At 58.1% G+C, this 21,325-nt stretch overlaps 2 protein-coding genes and 1 long non-coding RNA gene across 14 annotated transcripts; 2 read left to right on the forward strand and 1 right to left on the reverse strand.

Moving 5' to 3' along the window:
- LOC110261530 (uncharacterized LOC101929726 homolog) lies at positions 993–2,335 on the forward strand. Of its 2 annotated transcripts, none has more exons than XM_021098792.1 (2): positions 993–1,077; positions 1,513–2,335. In XM_021098792.1, exon 2 carries the CDS (start codon positions 1,573–1,575, stop codon positions 1,837–1,839), a length of 267 nt encoding a protein of 88 aa, XP_020954451.1. In that variant the 5' UTR covers positions 993–1,077; positions 1,513–1,572; the 3' UTR covers positions 1,840–2,335. The 2 variants fall into 2 exon arrangements, with proteins under 2 accessions (XP_020954451.1, XP_020954452.1); XM_021098793.1 differs by lacking the exon at positions 993–1,077 and adding an exon at positions 1,139–1,251.
- On the reverse strand, positions 1,718–3,205 carry LOC110261531. Of its 2 annotated transcripts, none has more exons than XR_002345745.1 (3): positions 3,117–3,205; positions 2,358–2,514; positions 1,718–1,803 (listed from the first exon to the last, which is right to left on the reverse strand). It is a non-coding gene; the product is annotated as an uncharacterized LOC110261531 (long non-coding RNA). The 2 variants fall into 2 exon arrangements; XR_002345744.1 differs by having other exon boundaries at positions 3,063–3,147.
- On the forward strand, positions 3,034–19,743 carry SLC29A1 (solute carrier family 29 member 1 (Augustine blood group)). 10 transcript variants are annotated; one of them, XM_005666066.3, is made up of 14 exons: positions 3,034–3,418; positions 9,125–9,234; positions 10,430–10,512; positions 12,749–12,830; positions 12,951–13,174; positions 13,279–13,418; positions 13,928–14,062; positions 14,153–14,250; positions 14,397–14,475; positions 15,071–15,195; positions 15,719–15,830; positions 16,078–16,163; positions 17,042–17,241; positions 17,471–19,743. In XM_005666066.3, the coding sequence occupies exons 3-14, from the start codon at positions 10,484–10,486 to the stop codon at positions 17,580–17,582; spliced, it is 1,422 nt and encodes a 473-aa protein (XP_005666123.2). In that variant the 5' UTR covers positions 3,034–3,418; positions 9,125–9,234; positions 10,430–10,483; the 3' UTR covers positions 17,583–19,743. The 10 variants fall into 10 exon arrangements, with proteins under 10 accessions (XP_005666123.2, XP_020954449.1, XP_005666122.2 ...); XM_021098790.1 differs by lacking the exon at positions 3,034–3,418 and adding an exon at positions 6,829–6,961 and having other exon boundaries at positions 15,098–15,195; XM_005666065.3 differs by lacking the exon at positions 3,034–3,418 and adding an exon at positions 6,847–6,961.

Consider the following 21,325-nt stretch of genomic DNA (forward strand, 5'->3'; position numbering starts at 1 on the left):
TTCCCATGACCTTATTACCAAACACTCTCCGGACCATTATCTCATCTCAGTCCAGCAAGGCAAAAATTACACCCATTTTATGAAATAGAAGAAAGAAGCATTTAAAAACAAAATAAAACAAACTCAGACCTTTTCTACCTAGCTAACTCATGGAACCGCATTTAATCTTGAGGGGAAAATATGGGAGAAGAGGGGCTTAACATGGGTCTCCCTCTTCCTGTCCCCGAGTGGGAATGCCACCCAGCTGTGTCCAACTGGGTCCTTCAGTGAGATGGGCTGTGACCCCACGCCTCTATCCCCAGGAGAGGGCCCATGGGTGCCTGCCCTGATCCTACTCTGTCTCAGCCACTCTGAGCACGCCCCGGGGGCTGCAGCCTTACTGCATCTGAGGTTTGGGTCAGTAGAGCTCATCACAGTCCCATTCCAGTTACTCCTCCCAGTTCCTCCTAGTTACTGAGGCATCGGACAAAGGCACCAGGAACCCAGAAGAATGAACGTGCCTCAGGTCACACCGTTAGAAAGTGCAGTCTGGAATTCCCGTCATGGTTCAGTTCCTACTAATCCGAGTAGGAACCATGAGGTTGCAGGTTCGATCCCTGGCCTTCCTCAGTGGGCTAAAGATCTGGGGTTGCCGTGAGCTGCAGAGTAGGTCGCAGACGCGGCTTGGATCCCACATTGCTGTGGCTGTGGTGTAGGCCAGCGGCTACAGTTCCGATTAGAGCCCCTAGCCTGGGAACCTCCATATGCCGAGGGAGCGGCCCAAGAAACGGCAAAAAGACACAAAAAAAAAAAAAAAGAAGAAGAAGAAGAAAGAAAGAAAGTGCAGTCTGGCTTCTGACTCTGAAGTCTGCACCCAGCAGGAGGAATTCCTGCATCACTTCTCCCAGCCCAGCTGCCCTGTCCCTTCCACATACCAGGTGCCAGAAAACAGCTGTCTCTGCCTTGTTCCCCCAGCCTCGGCAAGCTGTCCCGGGTGGGGCTGAGCTGGGTGGGGCAGCCCTGTGTAGTGTCCAGTGAGGCTGTGGCTCCTGCAGGCAAATTCAGCCAGACATTGATGCTGAGTGGCTGCTCGGACTGGTGAGAGCTGCTGCCCATCCGTGGGGGTGGGGACCTGGGAGGGTAGGAAGCCTCAGGTCTGGGGGGATCGAGATCCCTGAAAAGAAAACTTAGACCTGCCCAGGGAAGAACTCCTGCTGGACTGAGGCACAGGGGTTAGGGAACGCCAGGGGACTGAGTGTGCCTGAGGAGGGGGTGAGTAGAGGAGGGGAGGTTCGAGGGACAGTAGGAGACCCCTGGAGGCTGGGAATGGCGAGCTGCAGGTCCCAGCCCCCTCTTTACTCTTGCTTGGCTCCCTGTCTCCCTCTGTACTACAGTGAGAACCCTCCTGTCCCAGCCCCCCTTCCCAGAGGAAGGGCTCCAGGAAAGCAGAAATGACCTATGAATTGAGACCTGGGGGCAGGAGGGTGTAAACATAAGCAGGGGTGAAATCTGCCCAGCCTTTGTCTTGGCCAGGTGAGGAGGGAAGCAGGAAAGACAAGCCTAGAGTCTGGATCGCCTTGGCAGTCACTGACCATGCCCGCTCCGCTGCTCCCGCTGCTGCTGCGAACGCTGCTGGCCCGCCTGCTGCTGCCCGCTGCCCGCCTGGCCCGTCGGCACCTCCTGCCTCTGCTGCGCCGGCTGGCCCGCCGCCTGGGCTCCCAGGATATGCGAGAGGCTTTACTGGGCTGTCTGGTGTTCCTCCTCAGCCAGAGACACCCGCCAGATGATGCCGCTGCTGCCGGGGAGGCCTCCAGAGTGGCCCGCCTGGAGAGGAGGGAGAGGATAGTTTCTCAAAAATGAGGCTGCGAATCCCAGCAGTAGCTGTATTCATTGAAATGCTTTCTTTTGGAGTAAGACAGCCTTGGCCCCTTCACTGACCGCAGCCTGCCCAGTGGGCAGAAGACATGGTGGGGGCACTGAGCCTGAGAGGGGTCTAGCCCAGACGTGCCTCCTCTCTCCCAGCAGAAATTGTTGGAAGGATGCTCTCCGTATCTAGCCGAAAACCATCATTCTCCCTCCCTCCCTGCATTCTTCCCAAGTCCATTTCTAATCACCTCGGGCCTCTGGGGGAAGAACGGACTCTCCTCCGCCACCCTCCACCCCCAGGCTAACAGGAACATGAGACCCAATGAGGGCCATTGCTTAACCCAAGGACAGGCGATTTAGCTAATCCAGACTGTCTGTCTGTGAGTCAGGATTCACCTTAAAGTAATAAGACCTTTGTTCCTTAGAGAGTCAGTCCTGCCCTCAAAGTCCAGCATGCAGCAGGTGCTCAATAAATATTTGTTGCCTTGAATTCTTGGCATGCCTTTTCCTACCTATTCCATTGTCCCTCCCCATCCGCTTCGCCCGGAATTTCTCTTGTCTAACTTGAGTAGATGACACTGTGACCCAGCAGTCTGTGATCTGGCTGGTCAGTTCAAGGTAAGGAGGTAAAAGTCCTCGGGCGACGGAGGAGACTCTTGTCAACTGGTGCTGTGGAAAGAGGGAGATCTGCTTGCTGTGGGACCCTGAGGGCATCCACCCAGAGGGGCCCCTGAGGGGTGCTCTGCCCAGGAAGGGACTTGGGGGGTAGGGAGCTGGGTGCGGTGTGATCTGAAGAATTCACCTCCCCATTTCCCCTCCCCAGTGAGAGGCCCTGGGGCATCAAATAGGAGTTGTCAGAGGCATTTGCATGCCAGCCTCCGGATAATTTGCTTAACTTTCCCAGGCAATATTCCTCTCTCCCCATCCCAGAGAGTCCTGGGCTCTCAGTTCAAAGGGGGACAGTGAGGAGACTACAAGGCCCCTTTCAGGACCGTCATCCCGTCAGCATAGCCCTCAAAGGTTGGCCTTGGGGAAGAACCGAGACCAGGGCCCGGCGCCCCCAAGCTGGCCCCGCGGGGCTTTCCGCCAGACCCCCGCCTCCCTACCCCCCAGCGCCATCTGTTTCCACCCGGAGTCCACAGAAGCCAGCGCACGTGCTCGCCCGGCTCCGGAAGCTGGCCTCGGGGGGAGGGGCAGGGTGAAAGGGGTTCCAACACCTGGTGCCCTCCGGGGTCACAGGCGCCTTTATTTATTTATTTATTCAGCCGTACTCTGGGCCTCGCCTCCCGCTGGCCTCCTGGGGCGCTCCCCGCTACCGAGCAACGCCGGCGCTGATCGGAACCGAGCCGGCCGCGGGGCGCTGGGCGAGCGCCAGGATCGCCCGTTGCTGCTCCTTCATTGCCGGGGAAGGGGGGCAGAGACCGGTCAGACCCGGCGCGGGCTACGGTTTCTGGACAATGGCGACGGTCCCAGTCCTGAGATGAGGAGGCCAAACTGGGACTAGGGGCCGGCAGGCCCGGGAATTTCCGTCCCCGCTCGCCGACTCCGGATGCCCCTCCGAATGTCCCAGCAGGTGCGCGGGGAGCAGAGGCGGGGCGGCGGCCAGAGGAGTTGTCTACGCAGTTCCCCCGAGGGCGGGGCGGAGAGCGGTGTGGGCGGGGCGGAGAGCGGAGAGCGGGGTCCTTGTGGGATGGGGAAGTTAATGGAGTCCGTGGCATCTGCGGTTTCTGGCGGAGGAGATCCTTTCCTTGGACTTTGGAGGCCCTGCTTAGATGACTGCCCTATTTTAACCATATGCAGATGTCCCCAAGATCAGCGACCTCCCCACAGCAGAGGGTTGGGGCAGAGGTCTGAGAAAGACAGCTGAAAAACCAAGCCCAGACTGGTGAACAAAGAGTTGAGTCTTCCTGAACCCTGACTCCTGTACACATCCATAAGGAAAGTGAGGGACTTGAGGTGTCTGACTCTGAAAGGGCCAGATCCTACCTTTAGCTTATTTATTTATTTATTTATTTTGCTATTTTAGGGCCGCACCTGCAGCATATGGAAGTTCCCAGGCTAGGGGTGAATCCCAGCTGCAGCCACCAGCCTACCCGCAGCCACAGCAACATGGGATCGGAGCCGCGCCGCGTCTGCAACCTATGCCACAGCTCAGGGCAGTGCGGGATCCTTAACCCACTGAACGAGGCCAGGGGTCCAATCCACATCTTCATGGATATTAGTTGGGTTCTTTAGGCTGAGCCTCAACAAAAACTCCCTAATTGATGTTTTGTTCATGGGTTTTTTTGCATTAACTTTTGACTTTTAAAAAAATATTGCGTTAAAACATTATCTGAGAGTTCCCATAGTGCACAGTGGTTAACGAATCTGGCTAGGAACCATGAGGTTGCAGGTTCGATCCCCGGCCTTGCTCTGTGGGTTAAGGATCCGGCGTTGCTGTGAGCTGTGGTGTAGGTCGCAGACACAGCTCGAATCCTGAGTTGCTGTGGCTCTGGCGTAGGCCGACAGCTACAGCTCCGATTCGACCCCTAGCCTGGGAACCTGCGTATGCCGTGGGAGCGGCCCAAGAAATGGCAAAAAAACAACAAAAACATTATCTGAGGAGCTACCTCTGTGGCACAGCGGGTTAAGGGTCTGATTGCAGCTGGTCTGCTGCTGCAGGGGCGCTGGTTCCACTGCCAGCCTGGCACAGCTGATAAGGATCCAGTTTGTCACAGTTGCAGCTCGGTTTTGATCCCTGGCCTGGAAACTTCCATGTGCTGTGGGTGTGGCTGAAAAAGGGGGAGAAAAAAAAAACAACCCACAATCATTATCTGGATTCTGGAATATTTGGGTGCCCCCTTAAATTCTGCCCCCCAGGCAAGTTGCTTCTCTGGCTTCTACCTAGTCCCAGCCCTGCCACAAGGCAGTGGAGATAGTGTTGCAAACATGACTGAGAACATAGTCATGAGATGTGCTGGTGACAAACTGCAGAGCCAAGCAAACATACTTCCAGCAGACACAGATGGAGGCAGGGCTGGGGAGATAGGACTGTGGGTAAGGTGATGAGGCAGGCATGGGGCCTGGAAGGGGGAGGAGGGTGTCTGGGGCAAGCCACCGTCTCAAATAGGTGGGGGATAGGGTGGGGGGGGGTCCAGCTGGATCAGCCCTACACCTTACTCCTGTGCCAGGGACCTGGGCAGCCCAGGGAGGGAGGGAACCCTAAGACTAGGCAGAGTGACAAGGACTGGCTGAGCCTGGCGGGCTCTGAGGCTGTCCAGCAGAGGGCCCTGGCACTCAGCAACCATCTCTGCATAGGGAGTTGTCTCCAGAGGGGTGTGGGTGTTGGCTGGGGGCCCAGGCAGGGAGACTGCCAGTCAGGCTTCTGTCCAGCAATAACAGCCCTGGCTGTCGCTATCCAGTGAGCAGGCCAGGCCTCTGCGGGGGTGGGGAGAGGGACCAGCCTTCCGCTGTCTGGCCTGGGACCCTTGCCACTTCCCTCCAATTTCTTCCCACTTCCAGCCCCCTTTGCATACAACTGTCACCTCTGGCTACCAGCCATGGCGGATCTTGTTTGACCACTAAAGCCTGCCACCCCCGCAGACCCAGAGACAGGGGCCAAGCCAGAGGCCAAAGAAGGGCCAGGAGAGGACGAGAGAGAGGCTGGACAAACACAGGGTAGGAACGGGGGTGGCGGGTAGACCCAGACATGAAGCTGCCCTCAAGCCATGGGGCAATGCCTAGAAAAACACCACCCATACCCCTCTTCCTGCCCAATGTTTGGGTAAGGCTGGAGGATGATGGTCTGTTATGTCTCTGTGGGGCCAGGAGCCAGAAGGCTAGAAGCAGCCCTTCTGAGTATCTTGGAGCGAGTCCATTGATCAATCCGAAGTAGAAAATCTACCCTACCCTCAGGACCTGCTCTGTTCTCTGGGCAGAGAGCGTGACTCTGTCTTATTCCTGCCATGTAAAGGATGTCAACACTGCTAATGGTTAATCAGTGTCTGCGGCTTTTCCAGGGGACAGGTGTCAGGCTGGACTGGATTTTCTGTCCTCGGCACCTCTCTAGCCCCCCAGGACTGAGGACTGCTCTAGGGACTGTGACTCCTCTGTCCCTCAATTTTACTGACCAACAAAAGCGGAGGAAATCCTTCCTCTCCCTTGGAGGTCTAAGAAGGGACCGACCCACTTCTTCCTCTGCCAGGGAGGATGTGGGGCTCAGCAAGACTTCTGCCTCTGAGCATCAGGACCACAGCTTTCACTCCAGGATGTAGGCTGTTCCGGGCTTTTTCTCGTCCCATTCCCAGCTGTGCCTCAGCTTTTCCAAAGTTTTGGATTTAGGAAAGGGTGAATCACGAGGGGGCTGCAGGGCTGGGCCTCCCCCCATTCCCACCCCGGGCACACATCCTCAAGTCAAAGTTGTGGGACAAAGTGTCTGTAAGTGTTAAAGGTGGGAAAACCCAGGTCACACATCATACTGATTCTGTCGGAGGGATCCCACAGCGTTGGGGGGGGGGAGGCAGAGGAGCGCATAGTCTGAAATGAAAGTGGCACTGAAAAGCGAGGGGGCCGCTGGAAAGGCAGACGGGGCGGTGTTGAAGAGAGTCGTGTGGGAGAGGGCTTGCGGAGCGATAACCTCAGAGATGTCAACCTCTTAGAACATCTGGTATACGGAGGCCGGGGAGGGGTGCGTCAGGACCTGCCCGAGCAGTTAGTCGCCGGGAGAGTCGCGAGACAGCTGTGTAGGAGTTTGTGTAACCCCCGCGAGGAGGCCAGGGGTACCCACTGTGGGGCTGTACCCTCCAGCCCCACGGGCTCCACGATGGGGCAGGGTTCGGCGTGGCAGGGCCGCCAGCGGTCCTATTTGCAGAAAGACCTTAGAATGTGAGCCAGGCGTCGCTGGGGGGGGAGGGGGCACTGGGTCGCGAGGGAGGGTCTCACGGCGGTCGCAGCTGCCGAGCAGGGGGCGGGGCGGGGGCAGGCGGGGCGGGGCCGCGGCGGGCGCTGCGAGCGGACGCGGGCGGGGGACGCGCCGGGGCGGGACGAGCGGAGGGCGGGTTTGAATGTGCTCCGGCGGGCGCGGGAAGCTGCCAGGAGAGCGCGCCGACCTCCGCGCCGGAGGAATCCTTCCCCTCAGGTGCTGCCCTGGGTCTGGGGTTCGGGGGACTGCAGGGCGGTAGGGGCCGCTTGCCGCCTGCCACGAGGGCAGGGAGGCCGGACGTGGCAGCTGCGCAGCCGGGAGAGGGGACGCCGAGTAGGGCCCCGGCGCGGAGCCGCGGCGCACGTGGCGCGCCGGGGCCAGGACGCGCGGGCATCCTGCCGGGATCCTGGACCCGAGCCGGGGTGGGCGACCTGGCTCCCGGGCTTGAAGCCGGCTGTTGCCGAGCTGACCTCCGCAAGGGGCGGGCGAGTTGATGGTTAATCTCGATCAATCTTGTGGTTGGTACTGGGGAGGGGCCGCACCCGTTAACTGAGCTGGGTGCGGGGTGTGGGGATGTGAGGCCACGCGAATGGAGGTGGAGGAGATGTCTCTTTAACCGCTGCTTTTTATTGGCTGAATTCGTGTCCCTGGCCTCCCCTTCCTGGGCGCGTCCTCATTTACTCTCAGAGAGAGGACCTTGCTTCACTCAGAGAAAGGACAAGGACATACCCCAGATTTTCTTCTCGGGGCGAAGGGGAGCATGGTGGTGGATGAGGAATGATCCCACCCCTGCTCCTCACCCATCTCGGGGCTGCCCCTTTCCCCATGCCTTCCAGTCCCCTCTAGACCCTCTGGCCTGTGCTCCTGCCCGGTGTGAGCTCTCCTTGCCAGGATGTGTGCGTGGTGGGTGAGCCTTACACTCAAGTCAGCCTGGAGATGACCTCGACCCCTAACCTTATTTTTACCCTCGCCTCCCAGTGTCCTGGGCTGGCTGGGAAGCAGCCTTTAATACCTCCCTCCCCACCCGGAAGGAGACAAGAGTAAGCTGCACATTGGGCTTGAATTCCAGCTCACCCATTTATTAGCTCTAATACTTTAGGCAAAGGACTTAACCTCTCTTGAACCTCAGCTGCTCGCATCTGTTCACTGGAGACAGACAGTTTTGTACCAGCTTATGGTGCTTGGGAGGGCAGCCAAGGGCAGGAGAGGGTATCTGCAGAAAGTGGCTGGCCCCACACGGGATCCAAGGAAGTGGTAAATCTGATGCTACCACAAGGGTGTCCATAGAAGTTGGGGCACATGAGAGGTGCTGGGAGCCCCCAGGTTGGGGAGGTGCTCAGTTGGGTGGCTGCTTTTTCAGCAGGCCAAGGCATGACTGGAGGGACACCAGATGCTCTGAGCTGGTATCAAATCCCCTTTGCTGCTGGGCAAAGGCAGACAAAAACAAAACACCTGGGCTGGCCAGCTGAACACCAGGATGTGGGCAGGGGGAGCTGTTGGCCCCTGGAATTGAATTGTGCCCGCGATTGGGGTGGAGGCAGCTGAGAAGAGAGCAGAGGTGTCCCTGGGGGCGAGGTCAGAAACAAATACGTCTCTGAGTCAAGACAGGTTTTACTGAGGAAGGGGAGACACTCTCTCCTCCACCCTAGATGCCCGTCTGCCTTGAAACCACTTGCTCTTGACTGCCAGGAACCTTGCTGGTGGGGGCGGAGGGTGGAGCCCAGGATGGGCTGAGGTGGGAAGCTGGGGGTTTCCCCTAACTGCTACCTAACAGAAAAGATGAGTCCCCAGTCTCTTCTGCCCATCCCCCAGCATAGAGCCTTCTCTCCCCCTGAACCTCTAGAAAATGTAAAAACTGTCGTTCACCGCAGTCCCAAGTGCCCAGAACAGTGCCTGGCTGGCGTGCTGAGATCCTCTAAATATTTGTCAGAGGAAGAATGAAACACGCCCTCAGCCTCCACCTGGAGGTGTGGTGTGTGCTCTGCTCCTCCCCTCCTGGTCCTATATCCCAGGTTGCAGAGAGAGAGACACGGGACAGACTGAGGAAGGCCTTTGGAGAGGCTGGAGTTTACCCAGGGAGGGGGAGAAAGGCCCACTGAGGTCCTTTCGTGGGGTCTCCAGGGCTGGCTGTTCCAGGCTGGGGCCCGGAGCACTGGCTGCACCTGTGAGCTGACCCACCCCCTCAGCTCCCCTGCTGGGACGGCTGGTGGTCTTATCTCCCAAGCTGCAGGGCTGGGTTTTTGTTTTTTTTTTTGTCTCCCTGGTTGTGTTTGTGTGCGAGGCTTCTCAGAATGGGGCTGCTCCCTCCCACCTCGAGGCCTGGGGGGGTCTCTCCGGAAACACCCCGTGCCGCCTCCTTCATTCTGGATCCTCACCCAGGAGGAGCCCATGGACAAGGCCTGCTGCCTGAGCCTGAGCTAGGACCACCTCCCCCGGACCGCCCGGACCCCCTCCGCCCCGATCCTGCTGCTGGCGAGTCTGGGCGTCCGGTGAGTGCTGGTCTGGTCCAGGCGGGTGAGGAGGCCAGTCCTCAAGGGCAGACCTGGCTCCAGGGCTGGGCCCGCACGTGGGGGATGCGCCCGCACACGCCCGCCCGGCTTTCCATGCCATCCAAGGGAAAACTGTTTCCTCGGCTGGTGCCGGGGAGCCTCCCCCTGCCGAACACAGAGCAGAGGAGGGATATAGAAGGGGGAGGCTGGGCACCCGGGGACTCCGCCGCCGCCACCGTCAGGCAGCCTGTGCTCTCATCCCTCCTCTTCTGTCCAATTTCACTCTCAGAAAGGGGAAGAGGACAGGGGCCTGGGAGTGAGTCAGAGAGGAACTGAGGGGGGATGGGGTGACCCTGGGGCCAGGCCAGGACCAGGGGGTCGGGGGAAGGAACAGGCTAGACTCCAGGAGGCGCTGTGGCCCCACACCCATCTTCAAGTCTTTTCCTGGAAAACTGGCCAGGAACCAGGAAGCCTCGGGGCCATGGCTGGGAAGGATGGTAAGACGCCACCCGCAGAGAGGCTGGAGTCTGGGGTGCCTCCAGGAGGGGACCAGCTCTCCAGAGCCCACCCTAGCCGTGAGCCCAGGGGTGCTCTTTCTGGGAGGGCAGAGAGGTCGGACTTGCAGAGGGACCTGAGGAGGGAGGCCTCTCTGGCTCGGCTTGGGTCATGACCCTTGGGGCTGCTGCGGCTCCTGTGGATCTGTTGTTCTGTGTCCTCCCCCTCCCCTCCCCCCTCCCCCCGTTTTCTGTTTCCCTCCTGTGTCCCCTTCCACTGTCGTCACATCACTGTCCCTGACCCCTCTCCTCCTCTTCCTTGCCTGTGCCTGCTTCTCCCTCCCTCTCAACCCTACTTCCCCCTCCTTCCCTCCCGCTCTCCACCCTCCGGTTTCCCCTGCTTACAAACTGCTTCGCTGCTGGATAAAAATAGCAGTGGCAGCGGCCAGGCCAGGCCGGCAGCCAGGTAGCTCCGGAGCTGGAGTGGAGCAGGCAGGGGGGCCCAACGGGATGGGCCCGAGGGGTCAGATTGATCAGTCCTGAGAAGCAGGGCTGGGAGCAGGGGGGGCCTTCTGGATTCTTCGTTGGTCTGCCTGCTCTGTCTGCCCCCATCCCATCCCTCCCCAACACCCCTGGAGAGTCTGAAGAGGCCTCTGGGGAAGCAGGGCCAAAACAAGGCCTCACACTGTTTCTGCCCCCAGCAAGCACCAGAAGGAGGAAGCTCTCAGCCAGGCATAACCGAGAACGCCGTCACCATGACAACCAGTCACCAGCCTCAGGACAGGTACTGGGGGACCTGGGCTGGGAATCCAGGGGAGCGGCAATGGGTCTCCAGGGCTTTGGGTGCGGTGTCCTTTGGAATTTGGGGTTGCCTTGGCTGATGGGCCTTCCAGCCAGGTAGCTGTGAGTCAGGTCTGCGTCCAGGGTGGGGGCCCTGCGTGCTGAGGCTGGGTGCTGGCTGGGGTGTCTCTGGGAAGGCTCAGGAGTCGGGGCTGGGGGGGGTACGGCAGCCCCTCCCAGGCCAGTCAGTGTTTCCACTGCTGCTCTCCAGCGGCTTCCGGCTCCTCCCGCCACCATCGAGGGGGGACTTTTGGCAGCAGCCCTCCTTCCAGAGCACATCTGGCAGGGCTGCCCCTGGGGCCTCTGCCTGAGATGACCTTGGCCCAGCCTGGTCCTCGCTCTGACCTTCCTCTCACTTCCCCAACCCCAGAGCCTGAAAGTTCCCTCCAGTTAGACCCCAACCGTGATCATGCATGGGGTGTTTTGGAGGAAGAGGATTCGAGTTCTCCAGGAGTCTAGGCCCCCAGAAGGCCGATGAAGCCATGCCTGGCGTCCCCAACATCCTTCCTTTCCGGCCTCCCAATCCCACCACGTCGCCGCCACTCATCCTGTCTGCCCTGTGCCAAAGGCCACAGAGCGAGGCCACTTCTGGCTGTGGGGCCTTGGGCACTTCACTTGATCTCTCTGGGACTTTTTCCCTCCTGTAAAAGAGAGGCGAGGTGTATTCATATGGGAGGGAAATTTTTTTATTTTTAGGGCTGCAGGTGCTGCATATGGAAGTTCTCAGGCTAGGGGTTGAATCAGAGCTGCAGCTGCCAGCCTATGTCGCAGCTGCCACCGCAGCAACGCCAAATCCGAGCCACCTCTGCAACCTACACCACAGCTCAAAGCAACACTGGATCCTTAACCCGCTGAGCGGGGTCCAGGGATCAAACCCGTATCCTCATGGATACGAGTTGGGTACGTTTTCCACTGAGCCACAGTGGAACTCCTGGATGGGATGGAATCTAAGTACAGGCCCCAGGTCATTGGTTGGTTCCCTCCCTGGTGTCCTCCGTTCCCAGGCTGCCTGCCGCCCCATCCCCAGCACCCCCACTCTGGTGGCAGCTCTGCACCCCTCTCCCTTCCCCATCAGCCTTGTGGCTACTCACCCAGCCCCACTCTGGCCCTCCAGCCTGTGTGATCTCGGCTGGGAGTTTCTCCCTTCATCTGGGCCTCTGAATCAAGCCCTCACCCCTCTTCTTCAAGGTGGGGAATATGTGAGGGGGGGCCGGTGGGGGGACCGCGCTTGTCAGGGATCAGACCTACCCATTTGGGGTGCTCTCCCAGACCTCACGGTCTGTGGGGCCAGGTCCTGCGCCCTGGCCAGACCGTGCCCTGACTGCCTTGGGCTTGTCCCTGCCAGCTCTGTAAGGAACATGGTTGTGGGCTCCGGGGAGAGAGTGGCAGACAGACATGTCTGGAGACCATGTTGGGAAGGTCCAGGGCTGCCTGGGGGAAGCTGGAAGCTGTCTGATCCCAGACAGGCCCTGGGGAACAGGGCTTGGGGCAGTGCTCTCACCCAGGCTGGGTGGTGACTGTTTACACCCTGGGGCCCAGATGATGATGTCCAGTGGTCTGGCCCCCCCCGCCCCCGGCCCGCCTATCTTCCATGGTGGGCCCTACAAAGCTGGTTCTGTCTGGACCAGGAGAAAACAGCTCCCTCACTTCCCAGCACCCTGCCTGCCTGCCTGCGTGTCCCACTAGGTCCAGAATGGTCTGGGAGTTTCCTGACCTCAGATCCTATTTGGAGAGCCACCCAGCCTGCCCAGCCAGCATAATCACTTCCAGCCTGCCCGGCAGGGGTGGAGGACACTTGTGTTTGCTTTCTCACTCATCCGCCCACCCCTCAGCCTTCGGCAGGATTTCCAAAACCACCTCCGGATGTGTGGGTCGCCCTGGTTCCCAAGCCTGCAGGGTCCCCCGAGTCTTCAGGGCTGAGAACCAAGGTCCTTAGGGCCATGCCCTTCGGTCCTGTGTCCCTGGTCCCCTTCCCCCTCGGGACTCCTCTGTGCCTTTCCTCCCATCCCAGGCCTCCTCCTCCTCCCTCTCCTCCACATACACCCCTAGGAGGCTGCATGCCCTGTGCTCTGGGACAGCTGAAGAGGACAGAAGATGGGACAGGGGGTGCCCCAGGTTTGATCTGGGAAGGAGGATGGGCTGGCGGGTCACCTGGTCCCATTCTTCTTTTCCATTCCCAGGTACAGAGCCGTCTGGCTCATCTTCTTCATGCTGGGGCTGGGGACGCTGCTGCCCTGGAATTTTTTCATGACAGCCACTGCGGTGAGACGGGAGGGCAGGCAGGGGCTCAGGGGCCCTGTCCACTGGGCACACAGGGCCTGGGTCTGAGCTTGCGGCCACAGGGAGAGAGGGTCCAACACTCCTCTCTGCCACCCTCAACAGTATTTCACAAACCGCCTGGACATGTCGCACAATGTATCCTTGGGCCCTGCTGAATTGAGCAAGGACGTCGAGCTCTTGGCCACCTCCACAGCACCCTTGGCCACCTCCACCACACCCTCGACAGAGCGGAACTATCTCAGCGCCATTTTCAACAACGTCATGACCTTGTGTGCCATGCTGCCCCTGCTGCTGTTCACCTGCCTCAACTCCTTCCTGCATCAGAGGTGAGCCCCCCATCCCTCGCTGCCTCCTGCCCTCCCCCCACTGAGCCCCTGCCCTGTCTTCACCGCCCGTCTCTGCCACCGCCACTGTCACGGCCTCTCCGCAGGATCCCCCAGTCTGTTCGGATTCTGGGCAGCCTGGTGGCCATCCTGCTGGTGTTCCTGATCACTGCCATCCTGGTGAAAGTGTCCCTGGACCCTCTGCCCTTCTTTGTCATCACCATGATCAAGATCATGCTCATTAACTGTAAGCGGGGTGGGGAGAGCTTCCCATGTGCCCGCCCCCTGCCTTCAGACCCGCAGTGGGCATTCCTCCCCCAGGGGGTCAAGGTTCAGAGGCCCAAGTGCTCACGGACCAGGGCCGGGAGTGGGATGAAGAAAAGGGAGTAAAGGAGTTCCCGTTGTGGTGCAGCGGAAACAGATCCGACTAGGAACCATGAGGTTGCGGGTTCGATCCCTGGCCCCACGCAGTGGGTTAAGGATCTGGTGTTGCCGGGAGCTGTGGTGTAGGTCACAGACGCGGCTTGGATCTGGCGTTGCTGTGGCTGTGGTGTAGGCCGGCAGCTGTAGCTCTGATTATCCCCTAGCCTGGGAACCTCCGTATGCCACAGGTGTGGCCCAAAAAAAGACAAAAAAGAAAAAAAAAAAAGACTAGAAAAGGGAGTAAAGCAGGAATCATAGGGACCTGTTTTCCCAGGGCCCCCCCCCACCCATCCGGCTCCCCCCTCCCCTGCTGATGCCCACCCTGTCCCCCAGCGTTCGGTGCCATCCTGCAGGGCAGCCTGTTTGGCCTGGCCGGCCTCCTGCCCGCCAGCTACACAGCCCCCATCATGAGTGGCCAGGGCCTGGCAGGCTTCTTCGCCTCCGTGGCCATGATCTGCGCCATCGCCAGTAAGTCTTTCTGTCTGTCTGCCTGTTGCCCAGATTGTGGGGGAAGAAGGGGTGGGACCTGTCTCTGATCACTGATACCCTCTACCCCAGGTGGCTCGGAGCTTTCGGAAAGTGCCTTCGGCTATTTTATCACAGCCTGTGCGGTTATTATTTTGACCATCATCTGTTATCTGGGCCTGCCGCGGCTGGTGAGCGCCTGGAGAACGCTGGGGTTTGCGGTCTGGGGGTGGATCCAGGGCTCCAGACCCAGGGTATTCTGAGGCCTAAACCTGGGGGAGGTGAATTCTGGAGATTCCGAATCTGAATCCACCTCCCGGTCTCCCTCACTTGATAGGAATTTTACCGCTACTACCAGCAACTCAAGCTTGAAGGGCCTGGGGAGCAGGAGACCAAGCTGGACCTCATTACTAAAGGTCTGAAGAGCCTGAGGAAGCGGGGGGTGGGGGGTGGGGGGGAGCCTGAGCAGAGGGCAAGAATGAGCGCTGCTGGAGTCCCCATCGTGGCTCAGTGGTAACAAACCCGACTAGTATCCATGAGGATGCGGGTTTGATCCCTGGCCTCGCTCAGTGGGTTAAGGATCTGGTGTTGCCGTGCGTTGCCGTGTAGGTTGCAGATGAGTCTCAGACACACAGCGTTGCTGTGGCTGTGGTGTAGGCCGGCAGCTGCAGCCTCCGATGTAACCCCTAGCCTTAAAAAAAAAACGAGCGCTGCTGAGATGCCAGAGACCAGAGGGCAGGAGCCAGGGATGGGGTGAGGGCTGGGATCGAGAGGACAGCCTGGGTGGCCTTGAATGCCTGAGGACATTGGGAAGCAGTTTCAGATTCTTGGACAAGGCGTAACCTGCCCAGAGGCTCCTGAGAGAGGTCAGGACCGGGATTCAGAGGAGGTCTGAACTGGCCGGGTGTGGCTGTGTGCTGGTCAAGGGGGTGTCTGCTCCCAACTAAGCCCAGCCCTTTGCGGGAAGATGTTTGTGCCATCTGTTGCCCTGTCCTTCCCCCCAACTTGAAGATCCTTCTACAACCTGTCCCCCGCCAGGAGAGGAGTCAAAAGCAGGCCAAGAGGAGCTCAGAGTTTCTGCCTCCAACTCTCAGCCCAGCAACAAAAGCCACTCTGTCCGTGCCATCCTCAGAAGTGTACGTGGCCCTTGGGGCATCCTGCCTTCTGCTCCTCCACCCTTTCTCTCTCTCTCTCTCTCTTTTTTTTTTTTTCATTCCTTCTTCCCCCGCTTCCCGAGCTACCTCCTAGCACTGTCTATCCCTTCCCTTTCTTTTTTTTTTTTTTGCTTTGTTTTTTTAGGGCCTCACCCATGGCACATGCAGGTTCCCAGGCTAGGGGTCAAATCGGAGCTGCAGCTGCTGCCTCTGCCACAGCTCATGGCAACGGCAGATCCCTAACCCACTGAGCAAGACCAGGGATCGAACCCATATCCTCATGGATACTAATTGGATTCATTTCCCCTGTGCCACAATGGGAACTCCCTATCCCCTCCCTTTCTGATTAAAGACTGGCCACTTGCCTGGATTCTTGCGTGCGTGCATGTGGGCACACACCTCTGTGTGTGCGTGCATCTTTCTGTCTGTCTTGGGGTGGGGAGTCTTGGTTCTTTAATGAGGCACAACCGCCATGAAGACACGGGCCTGGGTCCCTTTCCTCCAGATCTTAGTCCCGGCTCTCTCCGTCTGCTTCGTCTTCACGGTCACCATTGGGGTGTTTCCTGCCGTGGCTGCCGAGGTCAAGTCCAGCATTGCGGACACCACCAGCCCCTGGAGTGAGGACACCATGGGTTCCCAGGATGGGGCAGGAAAGGGGCTTGAGCAGGGCCGGGAGCCCAGGAGGAGGGGAGTCTGGACTGCTGCCTCCCCAGCCAGACCTTCCTGGTTCATTTGCCCTTCCCTGGGCTGGAAACATCTCCATTTTACAGCTGGGAAAACTGAGTCCCAGTGAGGGTCAGGGTTGCTGGATCCTGCCTCTCCTGGACCTGATAACCCTCCCCCAATCTCCTCTTCCTCTTCCAGATAACTACTTCATTCCTGTGTCCTGTTTCTTGACTTTCAACATCTTTGACTGGCTGGGCCGGAGCCTCACAGCCGTCACCATGTGGGTAAGTGCAGGAAAGGGGTACCAAGTCCCTGCGAGAGGGGAGTCAGCCTGAGGCCCAGAGAGGGAACCAAGAAAGTATGGTGGGAAGGGGGCCAAGACATATGGAGTTCCTGATGTGGCTCAGTAGGTTATATACCCAACTAGTATCCGTGAGGTTGCAGGTTCGATCCCTGGCCTCGCTCAGTGGGTTTAAGATCTGGTGTTGCCATGAGTTGCAGTGTAGGTCACAGATGCGGCTCAAATCTGGCGTGGCTGTGACTGTGGCATAGGCCAGCAGCTGCAGCTCCAATTCGACCCCTAGCCTGGGAATCTCCATATACCATGGATGTGACCCTAAAAAAAAAAAAAAAAAAAGACATGATCTATGTATAGTGAGGTGCACAGTGTAATGAATATATGTATACACACCAGTAAACAAACATCCCTGATAGTCACTGCCCAGGTCAAGAATAGATCATTCCCGGAGTTCCCATCGTGGTTCAGTGGTTAGTGAATCTGACCAGGAACAATGAGGTTGCGGGTTCGATCCCTGGCCTTGCTCAGTGGGTAAAGGATCTGGCATTGCCGTGAGCTGTGGTGTAGGTCACAGACGTGGCTCGGATCCCGCATTGCTGTGGCTGTGGCGTAGGCCGTTGGCTGCAGCTCCGATTGGACCCCTAGCCTGAAAACCTCTATATGCTGCAGGAGCGGCCCAAGAAATGGGAAAAAAAAAAAAAAGAGTAGAACATTCCCCAGCCCTCTAGAAGGTGCTACCAGGCCCTCTCCCCATCAGTCCTGCCAGGGTAACTGGATCCCAGGGGACCCCAGGTGGAGCCCTGGGGGCCTGGGTGTGCCCTTGGGCCAGCCCAGCCTGACTTGGGCACTGCCTGGTCCCTGCAGCCTGGGAAGGACAGCCTCTGGCTGCCGATCCTGGTCCTGGCCCGACTGGCCTTCGTGCCTCTGCTGCTGCTGTGTAATGTCCAGCCCCGCCACTACTTGCCCATGGTCTTTGACCACGACGCCTTGTACATCTTCTTCATGGCTGCCTTCGCCTTCTCCAACGGCTACCTCGCCAGTCTCTGCATGTGCTTCGGGCCCAAGTGAGTGGGGAATGTGGTGGCCTCTGGCAGGGTCTCGAGCTCTCGTGGGGGCTACTCCAAACAGGGAGAGAGGGCAGGAGATTCTGGTCCTGGAGCTGGGGGGGTGCTCTCAGGACCAGCGGGAGAGAGGCGGGATGGGTGGGTGAGCAGAGTTCGATCCTCTGGGGGGGACTGGGGTCGGGGGCGGGGGGGGTGCCCATCCTAAGGTGGCTCACCCTCCCTCCTTTAGGAAGGTGACGCCGGCCGAGGCAGAGACCGCTGGAGCCATCATGGCCTTCTTTCTGTCTCTGGGCTTGGCGCTGGGGGCCGTCTTCTCCTTCCTGTTCCGGGCGATCGTGTGACCATGGGTGGCTGGAAGGACGGCCGGCAAGGACAGCACCGGCCACCAGCTCCCACCCGCTTCTTCTTCAGGGACAGGCAGGGGTCATCTGGAGGTTTCCCTTCCAGCTGACTCCTGCTGCTTTCACACGGCCTGTGCTGGGCCTGGCACCCAGGTCCGGAGGAGTGAACCTCTGGATGGACGGTGGGGACATGGTGGGCCTGAGGGCCAGAGTCGAGGGAGGGGACACAGCCTCTGCATCTGCTTAAGTACCCCCAACACACACACATGGCTCTGACCCCTGCCTGAGCAGAGTGGCAGAGGCTCTGAGCCTTGCTCTGAGCCTTGGGGGGGGATGTGTCTGTGTGTCTATCTGCCTGTACCGGGGTGGCCAGGGGCCAGGACTCGTTGTTCTAAAGTCCGATCTGATATTTCCATCCGGCTTCTGGCCTCTTCCCCCTTCCTCTCCGTGTTCCTACCCATCATGAACCCTGTACAGTTGCCATTTATTTTGCTGCCTTTATATATATACACACACACACACACACACACACACACATACTCAAAACAGGTGCCTTCAGAGGCTCTCTGATTAAATAAACTTTTTTTTTTTTTTACTCTCCATGGCTTCCGTCCTCCAGGCACAGGCTCCCTGTCCTCCATGCCCTGGAGAAACTAGAAGGATGGCAGCCTGAGTCTGGGGGGATGAGCATGACCCAGATGGGCCTTGGCCAGCGCTGGGCCTGGCTCCAAAGTGTGTGTGGGGGTTTGTCCTCTTAGCCCCGGAGGGACTACAGTGCCTCCTACTGGGGCCACTGAGGAGGGGCAGGCCCGGAGCCAGGACACCCAGACCGTTGGCCATTCTCCTTTGCTGTTTCATTCCTTTCATAAGCCTGGGGGTGGAGACAGTGCCCCATCTTTGTTTTGTCTTCACTGTCACCCCCTCCACTGTGTCCTCACCTCAAAGCCACCGGAGTGAGCACTCTAAAACTGGCCAGTCCCTTCCGCCCCCCCCCCCAAACTCCAGGCTGCCCCACTCCCATCAGGAAAGTTCTGCTCTGCCTGGCACTCTGCCCTCACCCTGAAGCGCAGACTGCCTGGTGAACAAGGGGCTTATGTGTCCTCATTGAAGCTGGGCCCCCTCTTCCAAGACTTGCCTAGGGAGGTGTGGGGTGGTGGGGGCCATACCACTGGGTCCCTGTCTCAAAAATGACTCCCTGGAGTTCCTGTTAACAAACCTCAGTGGTTAACAAACCTGACTAGGATCCATGAGTATGCAGGTTTGATCCCTGGCCTTGCTCAGTGGGTTAAGGATCCAGCGTTGCTGTGAGCTGTGGGTAGGTCGCAGATGTGGCTCCCATCCCATGTGGCTGTGGTGTAGGCCTGTGGCTACAGCTACGATTCAACCCCTAACCTGGGAACTTCATATGCAGCAGGTGCAGCCCTAAAAAGACAAAAGACCCTCCCCCAAAAAAAATCCCTGATAGGAAATGGGACCAGAGTTCTGGGCCCCTGAACACCCCCCATCCCCACCACCCCCACTCTGTCCCTTGGCGTTTCCATCAGGGCTTTATTTCTCACAATTTAATTGAAGGCTTCAGGCTTCATTAAAGGCTGTTGGCACATTTTTAAAGGTCTTCAGTGCGCTCTGAGGTCCTGACAGGGGAATTAACTATATCTTCACATTGGGAACCAGAGTCTGGAGTCCACATATATGTCCCAGGGGTACCTGTCAACCTGGGATAGGTAATCTGAGGGCAGAAAACATGGTGTTCCTTTCTTATCAGGTTCAAAAGCCAGGGGGCGCCATCTCTGCTCCCTCCCAGTCCACCTTGATACCTCCATCCTACCCAAAGCCAAGAGTCCTATTGGGCTCTTCCCATTATGGCCCCTCAGGGACCCTGTGCTTCTTCCCTGGGTCCCTCCCCTACCTTCTGCCTGACCTTTCAGGAGTCAGGTCTCCAGCCCGGCCCACAGGTTGTCACAGGATAATCTGAAAACACGTTTAGTCACAGGCTGGTTTCTCTGGAGCATGCCAGGCATTTCCTGATCCTCCACCAGCAGCGGGCAGTTCACACTGCCCTCCCCCCACTGCACCTCAGAACTTCTGCAACTGGTTTATGCTCTTACCCCACTTACCAGTCATGTCTTTCAGGTTCCAATAAACATTCCCTTTGTTTTCACTCAAGCTACTAGTGCAGTCCCTGGATCCTGATGATACTCAGAAATGTTTGCTTCCAGAGTTCCCGTCGTGGCACAGAGGCAATGAATCTGACTAGGAACCATAAGGTTTTGGATTCAATCCCTGGCCTTACTCTAAGTGGCTGAAGGATCCGGCGTTGTCTTGAGCAGGGGTGTAGGTCACAGACGGCGGCTCAAAGCTGATGTGGCTGTGGCTGTGGTGGTGGCGGCTGTGGTGTACGCTGGCAGCTGCAGCTCCAAATCAACCTCTAGCCTGAGAACCTCCATATGTCAGGGGCGTGGCCCTAAAAGGCACACACAAAAAAGTTTTGCTTCCTTGCATCTGCTTGTCCCTCTGCACACAGGGGACTCCAGCTTTGTGCTAGCACTTATCTTCTCATTGCCTGTGCCCATGGGATAATGGATGGACGTTGAGTAGTTTTCTTTCAACTGCAGTATTGATTTGAAAGCCGAAAAGCATTGAGATTACAGTCACTTTTTTTTTTTTTTGTCTTTTGTCTTTTTGGTTGTTGTTGTTATTGTTGCTATTTCTTGGGCCGCTCCCGCGGCATATGGAGGTTCCCAGGCTAGGGGTTGAATCGGAGCTGTAGCCACCAGCCTACGCCAGAGCCACAGCAACTCGGGATCCGAGCCACGTCTGCAACCTACACCACAGCTCACGGCAACGCCGGATCGTTAACCCACTGAGCAAGGGCAGGGACCGAACCCGCAACCTCATGGTTCCTAGTCGGATTCGTTAACCACTGCGCCACGACGGGAACTCCTTTTTTTTTTTTTCTTGTCTTTTTCTTGAGCCGCTCGCATGGCATATGGAGGTTCCCAGGTTAGGGGTCTGATCGGAGCTGTAGCCGCCAGCCTACACCACAGCCACAGCAACGCGGGATCCAAGCCACGTCTGCAACCTACACCACAGCTCACGGTAACGCTGGATCCTTAACCCACTGAGCAAGGCCAGGGATTGAACCCGCAACCTCATGGTTCCTAGTCAGATTCGCTAACCGCTGCGCCATGACAGGAACTCCAACAGTCACTAATTTCTAAACTGAAATTGAGGAGAATTACTGGAGTATTTTTTCCAAAAGTTTGTCTAATGCAAATGGCAACAATTACGACTCATGACCTCTGTCTTCACCTGATAATGGGGAGTGGTGGTGGTTAGAGCAGCTCCCAGGCCTCTTGTCAGTGTAGCTGCAGTGATGGCGCCCGGTCACAAGTGGGCGCTCTGCAGACAGCACCGCCTGTTGGAAGGCCGAGCTCTGAGGCCTGGTCACCTTTTTCCTCAGCATTTTGCTTCTGCTCATGTGGGTAAGGGCTGAGCATGAATCAGCCAGGTGGTCCTCCTCCTGCCATGACTTGTGCTGTTCATCACCTTCCTTCCGTGTGACATTTCTGCCCCAGGAAGTGGTCTGTGTTTTTGGCCACTGTACTTTCTGGGGTGGCTGCCACTGCGACACAAACATTTTCCTCTTATTTAATCTTACATGGTGAATTGAAAAGTTGAGAGCTCCAGAAAGATTAGCAGTCATTCTTAAAAGTAACATGAAGCCTCAGGTGTAATTGTAT

The sequence above is a fragment of the Sus scrofa genome, chromosome 7 (genome assembly GCF_000003025.6).
Source record: "Sus scrofa isolate TJ Tabasco breed Duroc chromosome 7, Sscrofa11.1, whole genome shotgun sequence".
NCBI lineage: Eukaryota > Metazoa > Chordata > Mammalia > Artiodactyla > Suidae > Sus > Sus scrofa.